Below are 13,497 nucleotides of genomic sequence, written 5' to 3' on the forward strand. Positions count from 1 at the left end.
ATTTTCATGAGAAAATCCATTTAGTTGAGATTTAAATCTGTCTATGTAAAATAAATACTCCTAATTAAATTAAATTTGGTCAGTAAATGAGGGAGGTCAGTTTTGTCCCACAACACAAGAGGTGAATGTGTGGAAAGGGTTAACTAACTACACTACCAGTTCCAATGAAGAAACAGCTGCAGCACTGTCCAATCAGAAGCCTTTATGACTTTACATGAGCTCCTCCCTCAGAAACTCCTCACGTGAAAGAGGAAATTAACTTGAGACATGTTGCCGTTCAGTTCCACTTGACACATCGTCCTAACAGAGCATATGCTATCTAAACGGGAAAGGATATACACATAGACAAGAAACAGTGGCTGTGAAGACTGGAATATTGTCTTGTCTTGTCTTGTTTAATTTAAGTGAATTTTCTGGTTCAGGCTGACGAGAGTTTTCAGACAATTGAAAGTGAAAGCAGAGACTGTCGGACATTACTGTAGAGCAACTGCAACTACCAGACAAAATGGCATCCAAGGCCTTTTCAGAAGAGGATTTATCCTGTCCTGTGTGCTACAATATCTACAAGGATCCTGTTATTCTGACCTGTACTCACAGCATCTGTAAAACCTGCCTGCAGAAGTTTTGGGAAACCAAAGGTTCCAGGGAATGTCCAATCTGCAGGAGAAGGAGCTCAAGGGAGATATATCCTCTCAACCGGGTTCTAAAGAACCTGTGTGAGACTTTCCAACAGGAGAGAAGTCAAAGAGAACCATTCTGCAGTCTGCACCGTTCTGAACTCAAGCTTTTCTGTGAAGATGACAAACAGCTTGTGTGTTTGGTGTGTCGAGACTCAAAACTCCACAAGAACCACAACTTCAGTCCTATCAGTGAAGCAGCACTTGAGCGTAAGGTAAGATTAGTGGTCATCAATTGTTTTCATATTGTCAGTGACGATGGTAAATCATATGGATTTTGTTTGTAAACCTTCACCCAGAAACCCACCTCAGCAGATAGTCGTGTGGTTGCTGTAGTGTTCATCCTAAACCACTAGGTGTCATCATGTCCCTTATCTCATCTTTCTTTTCAACCTTTGCACCTTCTTGCATGACCTCCTCTCCATAAGCCTGTACCTACTGTACAAAACATATCTTACAATTACAGTTATTATATTGTCTTGAATGCAGTTGAAGTTACCTTGATCAAGATATCAAAATTAACTGAATACATTGTTTCATTGTGACCATTTTAGACTGTTTGACTTTTGCACAGTAATTGGTAATACCTAATTGAAAATCTAGCTTGTGAAGCAATTCATAAAACTTTCATAAGCACTCAATAATTTATTCATAAAGAAATATTTTACCATTAATGATAGGCATATAACAATGGATAATGAAATTACATAATATTTATAATGAAATATATGCTACTGTGAGAAAATGAGACCGTACACAGAAGGCAAGCAAAGAGCACATGTACAATTCTTATTACAATTTAAGGTCAGCATGTTATCTTTCACATTTAACAAAGAGCTTTTATTATTAAGAACAAAGCAAAATTGTTTCATGAATTATTGAATTATTGAATTCCCTGAAGTCTTGAAACATTATTATTAGTGCTGTCAAACGATTAAAATATTTAATCACGATTAATCGCATTTATGCCATAGTTAACTCAAAATGAATCGCGATTAATCGCAAATTTTTATCTATTCTAAATGTCCCTTCGTTTATTTATTTTTTCCATCATTTTATTTTTATTTATCAACATGGAAAAGTTTATTGGCTTGCTTTATGCAAATGTTTTATTTCATTGAAAACCAATATTGCCAAACAGGGCGGTACAAAATTAAATTATAAAGTGCACATTTCAGGTAAACAAGGACTCAACCTATAGTGCAGTTAAACCATGGCTTAATATTTTCTTTTTTCAAGTTTGCTGGGAACATAGCAGTCAGGCCTCTTATTTCAGAAACATTGAACCGTAACAGTTAGGTTACCAATAAAAGGTAAGCCTACTACTTCTTTGCTTTTAGCCAGCTGCCTGTTGACATTTTCAGACAACAGTGAAGCTCGCTTCTTTTGCACAACACAACTTTTAAAAGTAAACTTTCCATTCAGAAGCTTTTTATCATCCATTTCGCCGTATCGCGCTCACCATTCACTGTTAACACTGCAGTAAGCAGAGAAATGTAATGGATCACAATCATCTACCGAGCCAAACATGCTTATAATTAGTGTTCTTAATCTAGCATCCAGATATATAGAGAAATGTTGACAGTCCACACCTTAATAATGTGTTAATTAATAACAGGAAGAACTGAAGATCAAACTGGAGCCCTTACAGAAGAAGCTGGACAACTACAAACAAGTTAAAACAAGCAGTGATAAAACTGCCCAACATATGAGAGTAAGAGTTATGGATTGTTTCTTTTAAAACAACACTACATATAACATAAACTAATATCATAATATCAATTAAGACACCTTTGTGTGATGACATGTGGTATTACAGGTCCAGGCCCAACACACAGAGAGGCAGATCAAGGAGGAGTTTGAGAACCTTCACCAGTTTCTACGAGATGAAGAGGCAGCCAGGTTAGCTGCACTGAGGGAGGAAGAGGAGCAGAAGAGTCAGGTGATGAAGGAGAAGATTGAGAAGATGAGCAAAGAGATCTCCTCTCTTTCAGACACAATCAGAGCCATAGAGGAGGAGATGGGAGCTGATGACATCACATTCCTGCGGGTAGGGCCCATGCTTCATCTTTGTTAGTGAACCTCTGACATCAACATCTGATTATGGAGTCTACAGAGTAAACCTCATGTTTATGATGAGATGAGGAAGAGAAAGATCCAAACAGATCTACTACTAACTACTAACACCCTCACACACACACACTTACATACACACGTACACACACAAACGTACACACACTCGTACGCAAACAAACTGTTGGTACACCTGAAATTCGTCCATTGTGTGATTTTAATCAGGAACTTACGTAAACATTCAGCCTCTCCTCCAATCAATCTGTAACTTTAGCCTGATGTCACCTTGACTACGCCCCCTGAACTAGTGGACAGTCTTACATGCATTACTAGCCATTTCCCTCTTCTAACCTGGCATCATAATCACACAGATTACACATACATTGCTCTTAACATAGCCACACACACACGAGGAGAAGACTTCGTGCTTCACATAGACTCGTCCTTTGTTCATATCACATGTATGTTCACATACGTGCACACACATGTACGTGGAAATAAGGAACACACACACACATTCTTTCTGGCGTGCACACTCAACTCAACAGTGCACACTGTTACGACCCTGGCGGGTCTAGGCCCCGCCCCCATGAGATTTGCATGCCTGTTCTGTCTAGCTCTAGAGCAGGTGATTGGGAGCAGGTGTAGCAGGTGATTGGAACCAGGTGTAGCAGTAATTGGAGGGGCTACAAAAGCCCTGAGCAGACTGCATTCGTGAAGCGTTGGATTGGAGTTTTGGACTGGTCGTTGGTGTTTGGATAGGAATTGGATTTGTGGATACTCGTTGGATTTGGATTGTCGTCGTCGTCGTCGTCGTTTGCTTTATATTACCATTTAACTGACTTTACATTACATCTTTTGTTTCTCTCCACAACACTGACATTCACCACACGTTTTCCTATAATTAATAGATAACTATATACTTGTAACCCTTAATAAATAACTTATTATTATTATATCATAAATTCTGCGTGGCCTCCCCTTTATGTTTCGTGCCTGTGAGCTGGGTTCGGTACATGTGGGGGCTCGACCGAGATTGTTTTCGGAATCAGGTAAGGTAACTTTTCAACCACTCATTGGGAAATAGTGGTGGTAAAGTTGCATTGAATTTTATAGATCGGGATATTGGCCTTTGATGCTGACGGGCACAAAACTGCCGGTGCAGCAGGAAGGGTATTGCAAATTGGGGAGACCCACGCGGAAAATTGTGAGTGTTAAACTTTTGTTGTTTTCGTTGGGTTGCCGTGGAGAAGGGAAGTCACTTTTGAAAGTGACGGCAGCTGTGGGCTCTCGTTGGGAGAGAAACGGGCTGTGCATATACTGGTTAGATTGAGTGCAGGTGTAGTGGTAACTGGGTGGGAAAAGGTTGGTTAGACCTACCGAGCAACGTGAACCCCGGCTCAGGTGAAGAGCGCTTACCGCTGTTTGTTGTTTTTCCGGCTTACTAAAGTTTATTGTTTTCTGTGGGTGTGTCGGACGCGCTGGGGCTGTCTAGCAGCTCAATTGCAGGTGGACACACTGAAGACTAGATCTGGAAATAGCGAGGACTGTGTTTGGGAGTTAGATCGGGGCAGCTCTAGTCTGTTGGGTTTTGGTGACTGGGTGGTTCATCACCTGCGCTTAATTGCTGGGTTGCACTGTCACGTCTGGGCCTGGGTAATATAGCGGTGGAAATGGAGCAAATGGCAGAGTTTTTCGAGTCTCCAACAGAGGGGTATCTTGACGGGCTAACGAAAGCTCAACTTCGCATAGTGGCAGAGCATTACCATTTTAGCGAGTCATTGCCCAAGGATCTTAATAAACAGGAGTTAAAGGATAGTGTAAAACAGCAGTTGCTTGAGAGGTCGGTAATAGCTGGGAAGTCCGATCCTGTGAATCCGACTGCGGCGTCTACCCCAACGCGCGCAGATGCAGGTGCCCCTTTGCATGGAAGCGCTTTTAGTTTTGAACAGCAAATGGAGTTTCTAAAAATGCGAGAGGCGGCGAGGGATAAAGATCGGGAGTTTGAAGTTGAAAAAATGAGACAAGATCGGGAATTGGAGTTCGAAAAACTGAAAATTAGAGAGAGAGCGTCTGAGGTTAATGGCAGAGGGTAAGATTGTGGGGACTGGAGCTGGAGACTCCTCTGGGTCATCGGGTAGGGCTGGCGCAGAGAATCTATCAAATATGATCAAGTTCTTGCCCAAGTTCAATGACCGAGATCCCGACATTTTCTTTTCTATTTTTGAAGGGATTGCTGATGGGCGGGGTTGGAACGACTCAGACCGCACCCTGTTAATACAAACGGTTCTTTCTGGGAGAGCGCAAGATGCGTTTGTGGCCCTGTCTGTGACTGACCGGAAAAGTTATCAGCGGGTCAAAGAGGCAGTCTTAAGAGCTTATGAACAGGTTCCGGAGTTTTATAGACAGCGGTTTAGAGACTGGCGAAAGAATGAAAGACAAACCTATTCCGAGGTTGCAAGAGATCTGGTGTTTTTTTTTTATCGCTGGTGTTCTTCCGTTAGTGTCAAAACATATGAGCAGTTGTGTGAGTTGATGGTGCTGGAACAGTTTAAAAATATTGTCCCGGAACGGCTGGCTATTTTTTTTAAATGAACATAAGGTTAAGACTGCCGGGTAGGCTGCAGTGCTCGCAGATGAGTATAACCTAACCCACAAACATAGTTATAATCGCGAGGAACGTCGGACCACTCAGGTTAGCAGTTGTCGAAATGGTCCATCTGGGACTAGACTTAAGCCGTCATATCTCAGTGAGTCGGACACTGGAAAATGTAATTATTGTTTAAAGAGCGGTCATTGGAAGAGAGAATGCCCACTGCTCCAGGGTGGGGATAAGAAATGGCCAATCTCTCCCAGATGGGACTCGGCAAAAGGGGCGGGGTGTGCAGCCCCGGTGCGTAAATGGAACCGCACAGGAGAGGTGCAGGTAGAGGCCACTGTCCCTGTAGAAGGTTCAGGCTGTGAGGTGCCTGATCACTCTGGACAAGGGCAGTGCGTCTCTGAATCCGCTGATGGGCGGGTCTGGGAGGGTTATGCCCCATTTATAACTGATGGCTTCATATCGTTTGTCGGCTGCTCTGAGAAGAAGCCTGTAAGAATTTTGCGAGACACGGGTGCTACAGAGACGTTTGTATCTGAATGTGTTTTACCGTTTTCTCTTCAATCCAGCACGGGAAAATGTGTACTTATTCGGGGCATGGGGATGCAAACCATGTCTGTACCCCTGCATAAGATTGTGCTGAGTTCTGATCTGGTCCAGGGGGAAGTGATTGTCGGGGTTCGCCCAGCGTTGCCTGTGCCAGGAGTGCATGTGATATTGGGTAACATCCTGGCTGGGGCACGTGTATGGCCAAGCGGGCCAGCACCACCAGTACGGTCAATAGAGCCCATAGAGGCTAATAAACAAGGTGACTGGGTTACAGAAGTTCCTAAGGTTTTCACTGCTGGGGTGACGGGGGCGAAGAGTCGTGCACAATCAGGGAGGGGATCAAATAGGATATCAGGACTGAAGTGTGAAAAGAAATCAGGTCTAAGAGGATGTTGTGTGTTTTTCCACTTCTTTGGTATATTTCTGTCCGGTGATAAAGTCTTCCGTGCCATAGGGAATGTATTATTTACTACACGATTATCATTGGTCATCGTACTGAAATGCACCTTCAGATTCTTCTTTCAAGAACATACCGGCAGAACAACCAGTTTCTTCCTGGGGGCTGTATTTGGTGTAGTGATAGGTTGGCCCATTGTTGGTGTGGACTTCAAGATCTTTGGCTTCATGTTGTTATACAGTGGTTTTACACCTCATGTGAAGGGAAGGTCCATTGTGCATGGACTGATGCGTGGTCGCACACTGGGGATGGGTTGTGCGGGGATGGGGCTTGCCTGCTGAACTAATTTCTCTCTTCTCCTGTCTCTTCCCCTGTCCCTCTTAGACTGCTTTTCCAGGGCCTGGAATTGCTGAGGTGAATAGGGGGTGTGACTGGTGAGCGGGATGGATGTTGAGCGGGTGATTAAATAGGGGATTGGGATTGTTTAGGTAAATGGGGTTTTTGGATAGTGCAGAATCCCACTTAGGTGGGCTTCTGTCTTAAGGGGGGGGATGTTACGACCCTGGTGGGTCTAGGCCCCGCCCCCATGAGATTTGCATGCCTGTTCTGTCTATCTCTAGAGCAGGTGATTGGGAGCAGGTGTAGCAGGTGATTGGAACCAGGTGTAGCAGTAATTGGAGGGGCTACAAAAGCCCTGAGCAGACTGCATTCGTGAAGCGTTGGATTGGAGTTTTGGATTGGTCGTTGGTGTTTGGATAGGAATTGGATTTGTGGATACTCGTTGGATTTGGATTGTCGTCGTCGTCGTTTGCTTTATATTACCATTTAACTGACTTTACATTACATCTTTTGTTTCTCTCCACAACACTGACATTCACCACACGTTTTCCTATAATTAATAGATAACTATATACTTGTAACCCTTAATAAATAACTTATTATTATTATATCATAAATTCTGCGTGGCCTCCCCTTTATGTTTCGTGCCCGTGAGCTGGGTTCGTTACAACACTCAAGCACACACACACCCTCTCTTTCACACGCACGCACGCACGCACGCACGCACGCACGCACGCACACACACACGCACACACACACACACACACACACACACACAAACAAACACACACACTCCCCTTTAGTTATCAGTCAAAGTTAGATTGTATATTGGTTGTTTTATTTCTGATAATTTTGTGCACACACATACAGACACACAGGGTATCCACACATGAGCAAATCATTTTTAAATGATGCCTTACCCATCTCCCTCTTTAATTTCACAGAACTACAAGAGCACAGTGGAGAGGTGAGTGATCTGCCTCTTGTCTCTCTCTTCTCTGTGGTTCTGAACCCAAACCCACAGCAGCACTGACTCCTGAATGTTATTCCAGAGCCCAGTGCACACTGCAGGATCCAGAGAGGGTTTCAGGAGCTCTGATCAATGTGGAAAAACACCTGGGCAACCTGAAGTTCAGAGTCTGGGAGAAGATGAAGGAGATTGTTCAATACAGTGAGTTCTGTCGTGCATTTTCACACACACACACACACACACACACACACACACACACACACACACACACACACACACACACACATCATGTTGATCTTCAGCACGGAGTTCCAGGAGTGAGTCCAGTGCTGGAGACTGGAGTGGTGATCAAACCTCCTCATACTCTCTCATCCTGCCTCTGGTGTGATATGCAGGCCCTTTGTCCAACTCAGTTCTATAATTGGGGCTTCATCATCATTGCCAGCCAGGAAGGGATAGAGAACAGGTGGCTACTGGGTAATGTGAATGCCTGTGTAGGACTTGGGTTTGAGGTCATTTTCCAGTTGTCTCTGACTCAATCTTAGACAGACTTTTTATGTTCACTGAATTTAACACACATGGAATCTCATTATTTTAATAAACATTTTTCAAATGGAATTCAAGCTGGTGTAGCCCCTGTGGCATCTTATCATTGACTGAATACTGGTGGCCCACACAAACACACACACACACACACACACACACACACACACACACAGTTGGGCTCTACCTAGAGGTGAGTCAGTTCTATGTGTGAGAGATTAGAGGGCATATGCAGACACCTGCAGACAGGAAGGCCTTGCTGGTCACAATGGCCATTTGAATGCTAATAAACCTGGTGTCAGAGGGCAGAATACAGAGCATAAAATAAAATAATGTCAGTAATATAAAGCACTTCAGTTCAAAGGTGACACAAACAGGATCATATGTGTGTTTCAGTTTTGTATTGATGACTGATGATAATCAAAACCATCATCATCATTCTCATCATCAGAATCTCAACTGGATTCTCATGTGTGTTCTCTCTCTATCTCTCTCTCTCTCTCTCTGTAGCTCCTGTGACTCTGGATCCCAACACTGCAAACCCACAACTCATCCTGTCTGAGGATCTGACCAGTGTGAGATACAGTGATGTAACACAGCAGCTTCCTGATAACCCAGAGAGATTTGATATGGGTGCCTGTGTCCTGGGCTCTGAGGGCTTTAACTCAGGGACACACTGCTGGGATGTGGAGGTTGGGGGCAGTGATATTTGGTCCCTGGGAGTGAAGACAGAGTCTGGTCAGAGGAAGGGAGTGGGTGCCCTCAGTGGAGCCTGGTTTGTGTATCATGTTAATGGTGCATATAGAGCAGACTCTCCACCCCAGCCCACCACTCGCCTCACAGTGAAGCAGAAACCCCAGAGGATCAGAGTGCAGCTGGACTGGGAAAGAGGAAAGCTGTCATTCACTGACCCTGATAATAACACACACCTACACACTTTCACACACCCTTTCACTGAGAGAGTCTTTCCATTCTTTAGGACTCTCTCATCTCTGAGGATCTTACCAGTGAAGGCTGCAGTAACAGTAGAGCAGCTCAGTTAGAGTTCAGACACCTGCTGCAGTTCATCTCCTGCAGGAGGGAAACACTGATGATCAGGCAACATTTTCATTTTTTCAATTTGATCTGGCAGCACAACACAATTTATTCACATAGAAAAATGCATTGGTGATATACATGCCAATGATTCATCTGAAGTTGTGGTGCTTATTATATTTCATAGTTATTGTATTTTCATGGGGAATGCAAGAAGTAATCTGGTCAATTCAGCACTTCATTCTGATAATTGGTTATGGAGGACATGGGACAGGAATTTCTCCTTATTTTTTTGGCTTTTCATGAAATTACTAGTTTTCAGAAACTCTACCATGATGGGCACCTGTTGCCTAATAACCTGATTTCTTCATGCCTGAACTGCTGTGGAGATGAGTATACCAATGATGATTGGCTCAAAGATTATGTTTCAGATCAAAATAAATGATTAGATTATTACATATTATATCATAATCGGTGCCATGTTAATTATATCTGCAATCTAGAATAAATAATATTCCATAATCTGTGTCATGTCATTAATATCTGTAATCTAGAATATTCCATTACTGTCTAATGAAAGCTGGTGACATAGGCATCGCCCTCTACACACTCACCATTCCACACCTCCCAGTTTCTGATTACTGACTCCACCCACATCATCACACACCTGAAAGCCATTATGGACTCAGTAAGTCACTGAATAAGTACCTGTGTCACCTGTTATGATACCACTATTCAAGTCTACTTCCTGGCTGAGCATCACTGGTAGTCTTGATACTCACCTGTGTCTGCCTCTCCCTTAACTGATTTGAACTGAGCCTTTTGATGAACCTGTTTTCCTGTGTACTGGTCTCCTGCCTTATTGCCTTTCATGAGTGTGCACCATTGTAAAGAATAAACCTGGTTCCTTATCAAAAACCATCCTCTTGACAGAGTCTCCATGTATCTGTGGTATTAGAACATGAGATATGAGATGAGATATTTTGGGGATTTGCTGAGATTTGAGTCTGCTGTAAGATCCTCATCACCCCGGTTGACAGCACTCTTTAGGTAAGCACTATTGTAATGTATAGTACTGTAGAGGTGATCCCCCCTGTTCTAAATAACACTCCATCAGGACCTACCAGCTCCATCAGGATCTATCTACTTACTAGTGTGATTTGTCTCAAAGGGCTGTGTGTGTTTATGTTATGTGTCTGACCCATGGGTTATGTGTACGTGTCAATCTGTGTTACCCTGTGTTTGTCTTGTGCTGTGCTGTGACTGTCTGTTAAAGGAACCCTTTGTCTGAAATAACATGTCTGTGTTGAACCCTGTCCCTGCTTCAACTGTTAATTTGCCACAGTTTGTTTGGAGCTGTACGGCTTTGGACTTGACATATTGCCTCACCTGTGTTGCTCAAGGGACACTATAGGCCCTAAGTGAGTTAATGTGTGTGTGTGTGTGTGTGTGTGTGTGTGTGTGCTGGCATGTGTTCTGTTTCATTTGTTGTCATGATTGATGTGGGGAAGATACAGTATGTGTGTAATGTTTCTTACAGGGATCCATATTAGGTATTTACATTCCCCATACAAATGAAGTTAAATGAGTTTGAATGTGTTCAAGTTGAACTCCTCTGCGTTCTCTTGAGGTATCCTCTGCATAACAGGTAAAGGAGTCCGCCTCACAGTCACCGCTGCAGGCACCCCTGCTGATACTGTCAGTGTGCAAAACAACTGCACACAGCACACTGAATCGTAAGGCTGTGTAGACTGCATGTGTGAATGTGTGTGAGGGGTTGTTATCTTGGAGCATGGTTGTGAAGGTCAGGTGGCCAGTTTACTTTATTCAAAATAAGTAATTTAATTTCAAAATTCAAGGGTAGTTTTTGAATCAAGTACTGTACAGCAACTGCAGCCGTTGGAGAAAAGATGTATCCTATCCCGTATGTTGCGAAATCTTCAAGGATCCTGAAATTCTGCCATGTAGTCACAGTATTTGTAAAATGAAATCCTAAATTTCAGATTTTCAAAAGAACCCCCTGCACTGGAAATGTCCAGTCTGTAGAAGAGATTCTCAAAAGAACACCCTCCATTTAACCGTTATCTAAAGAACCTGTGTGAGACTCTCCAACTGGTGAGAAGTCAGAGAAAAACATTCTGCAGTCTGCACCGTTCTGAACTCAAGCTTTTCTGTGAAGATGACAAACAGCTTGTGGGTTCGGTGTGTCGAGATTCAAAACCACAACTCCAGTTCCCTCAGTGAAGCAGCACTTCCTGTTTTCGTCAGCCGTTTCCGCTGTCAAACAAGGGCCCCATTTGTTACCTTGTCCTGAATCCACCTTGTATAGCCTGTTACTATTGCACTGAATCTTTCATTTCCATTTGAGATGATTAGATTGGACACAAAACCAAATGTACCCAAAACACTCCCTTTGACAGAGATGCACTTAAAAGACTTAAAAACTAGTAAATGAGATGTTTCCCCTGTGAAAGGCTTTTTAATGCACTTTATATTCAATAATACACTTCATTAATTTGCCTAAAATATCAGACTTAGATGTGGTTCTCTATTAGTATTGTGTTGATTGACTGTTTCAGTCCAGGATGTGATGAAAGTTCTTCTGAGAAAAAGTAAGAATAATACTTGTGTCTAACATTTCGATAAAGGAGTGTCACATTGTGTGTGTGTGTGTGTGTGTGTGTGTGTGTGTGTGTGCGTGTGTGTGAGAGAGAGAGAGAGAGAGAGAGAGAGAGAGGGAGGACACATCAGCAGTACTGTCCAACCAGAAGCCTTTATGACTTTATCTGAGCCCCTCCCTCAGAAACTCCTCACCTGAATGAAGAAGTGAACTTGAGAGACATGTTGCTGTTCAGTTCCATTTGACACATCGTCCTAACAGAGCATATGCTATCTGTACGGGAAAGGATCATAAACCGGAAACAGTGGCTGTGAAGCTCTTGTGAAGCTCTTTTTCTGGTTCAGGCTTTCGGGGTTTTCAGTCAATTAAAAGTGAAAGCAAAGACTGTCAGGCATACAGTAACTGTACAGCAACTGCAACTACCAGACACAATGGCATCCAAGGCCTTTTTAGAAGAGGCTTTATCTTGTCCTGTGTGCTACAATATCTACAAGGATCCTGTTATTTTGACCTGTACTCACAGCATCTGTAACACCTGCCTGCAGAAGTTCTGGGAGGCCAAAGGATCCAGGGAATGTCCAATCTGCAGGAGAAGGTGCTCAAATGAATGTATCCTCTCAACCGGGTTCTAAAGAACCTGTGTGAGAGTTTCCAACAGGAGAGAAGTCAGAGAGAACCATTCTGCAGTCTGCACCGTTCTGAACTCAAGCTTTTCTGTGAAGATGACAAACAGCTTGTGTGTTTGGAGTGTCGAGACTCAAAACTCCACAAGAACCACAACTTCAGTCCCATCAGTGAAGCAGCACTTGAGCGTCTGGTAAGATGAGTGGCCATCAATTGTTTTTATTTTGTCAATGATGTTGGAAAATCATATGGATTTTATTGGTAAAACTTCGTCTTGTGGTTGTTGTAGTGTTCATCCAAAACCACTAGGTATCATCATGTTCCTTTTGTCATTTTTCTTCTCTACCGTTGAACCTTCTTGCATGACCTCCTCTCCTTAAGTCCGTATCTACTATACAAAACACCTCTTACAATTGCAGTTATTATATTGTGTTGAATGCTGTTGAAATCACCTTGATCAAGATATGAAAATCAACTGAAAAATTGGTTTCAGTGTGACCATTTTAGACTATTTGACTTTTGCACAGTAATTGGTAATACCTAATTCCAAATATAGCTTGTTGAATAATTCCTAAAACATTCATAAGCATTTAATGTAATGTATTTTTAAAGACATTTTTTAACATTAATGATGGGCATATAATACTAAATAATGAAATTACATACTATTTATGATTCAATAATGGCTACTGTGCTGTGCTGGCTTGAAGGAAAATATGACTGTAAACAACTTTCATTATCGGTATACATGTTATATATGAGACAGCACACAGAAGGAAAGCAAAGAGCACATTTACAATTAATATTACAATTTAAGGCCAGCATGTTATTTTTCGCATTTAACAAAGAGCTTTTATTATTAAGAACAAAGAAAAACAGTTTCATGAATTATTTGGATTACCTTGACATGAAGAGGTTAAACTGTAATATGTTTAATAATATCTTTGAAAAAAAAAGTATAAATCTCTCTCTATGTATATATGTGTGTGTTTGTGTGTGTTTATAAATAAGTCATCCTCAAAGCACTATTAACACTGTGTTAGGCACGGACATTTAATGGATCACAATCAG

At 42.4% G+C, this 13,497-nt stretch overlaps 1 protein-coding gene across 1 annotated transcript; it reads left to right on the forward strand.

The window, feature by feature from the left end:
• The first annotated feature begins 488 nt into the window (after positions 1-488).
• On the forward strand, positions 489-10,103 carry LOC116222776 (zinc-binding protein A33-like). Its single transcript, XM_031577448.1, has 5 exons — positions 489-892; positions 2,296-2,391; positions 2,497-2,727; positions 7,712-7,805; positions 8,658-10,103. Exons 1-5 carry the CDS (start codon positions 506-508, stop codon positions 9,188-9,190), a joined length of 1,341 nt encoding a protein of 446 aa, XP_031433308.1. The 5' UTR covers positions 489-505; the 3' UTR covers positions 9,191-10,103.
• Positions 10,104-13,497: the final 3,394 nt, after the last annotated feature.

This window comes from Clupea harengus, chromosome 2, assembly GCF_900700415.2.
Source record: "Clupea harengus chromosome 2, Ch_v2.0.2, whole genome shotgun sequence".
Lineage (NCBI taxonomy): Eukaryota > Metazoa > Chordata > Actinopteri > Clupeiformes > Clupeidae > Clupea > Clupea harengus.

Excerpts from the sequence above, each read along its gene's own strand:
- LOC116222776 (XM_031577448.1), top strand. The coding sequence starts at position 506 with ATGGCATCCAAGGCCTTTTCAGAAGAGGATTTATCCTGTCCTGTGTGC. Across the intron at positions 893-2,295 it reads AAGCAGCACTTGAGCGTAAG|GAAGAACTGAAGATCAAACT; the intron begins GTAAGATTAGTG and ends AATTAATAACAG. Across the intron at positions 2,392-2,496 it reads AAACTGCCCAACATATGAGA|GTCCAGGCCCAACACACAGA; the intron begins GTAAGAGTTATG and ends GTGGTATTACAG.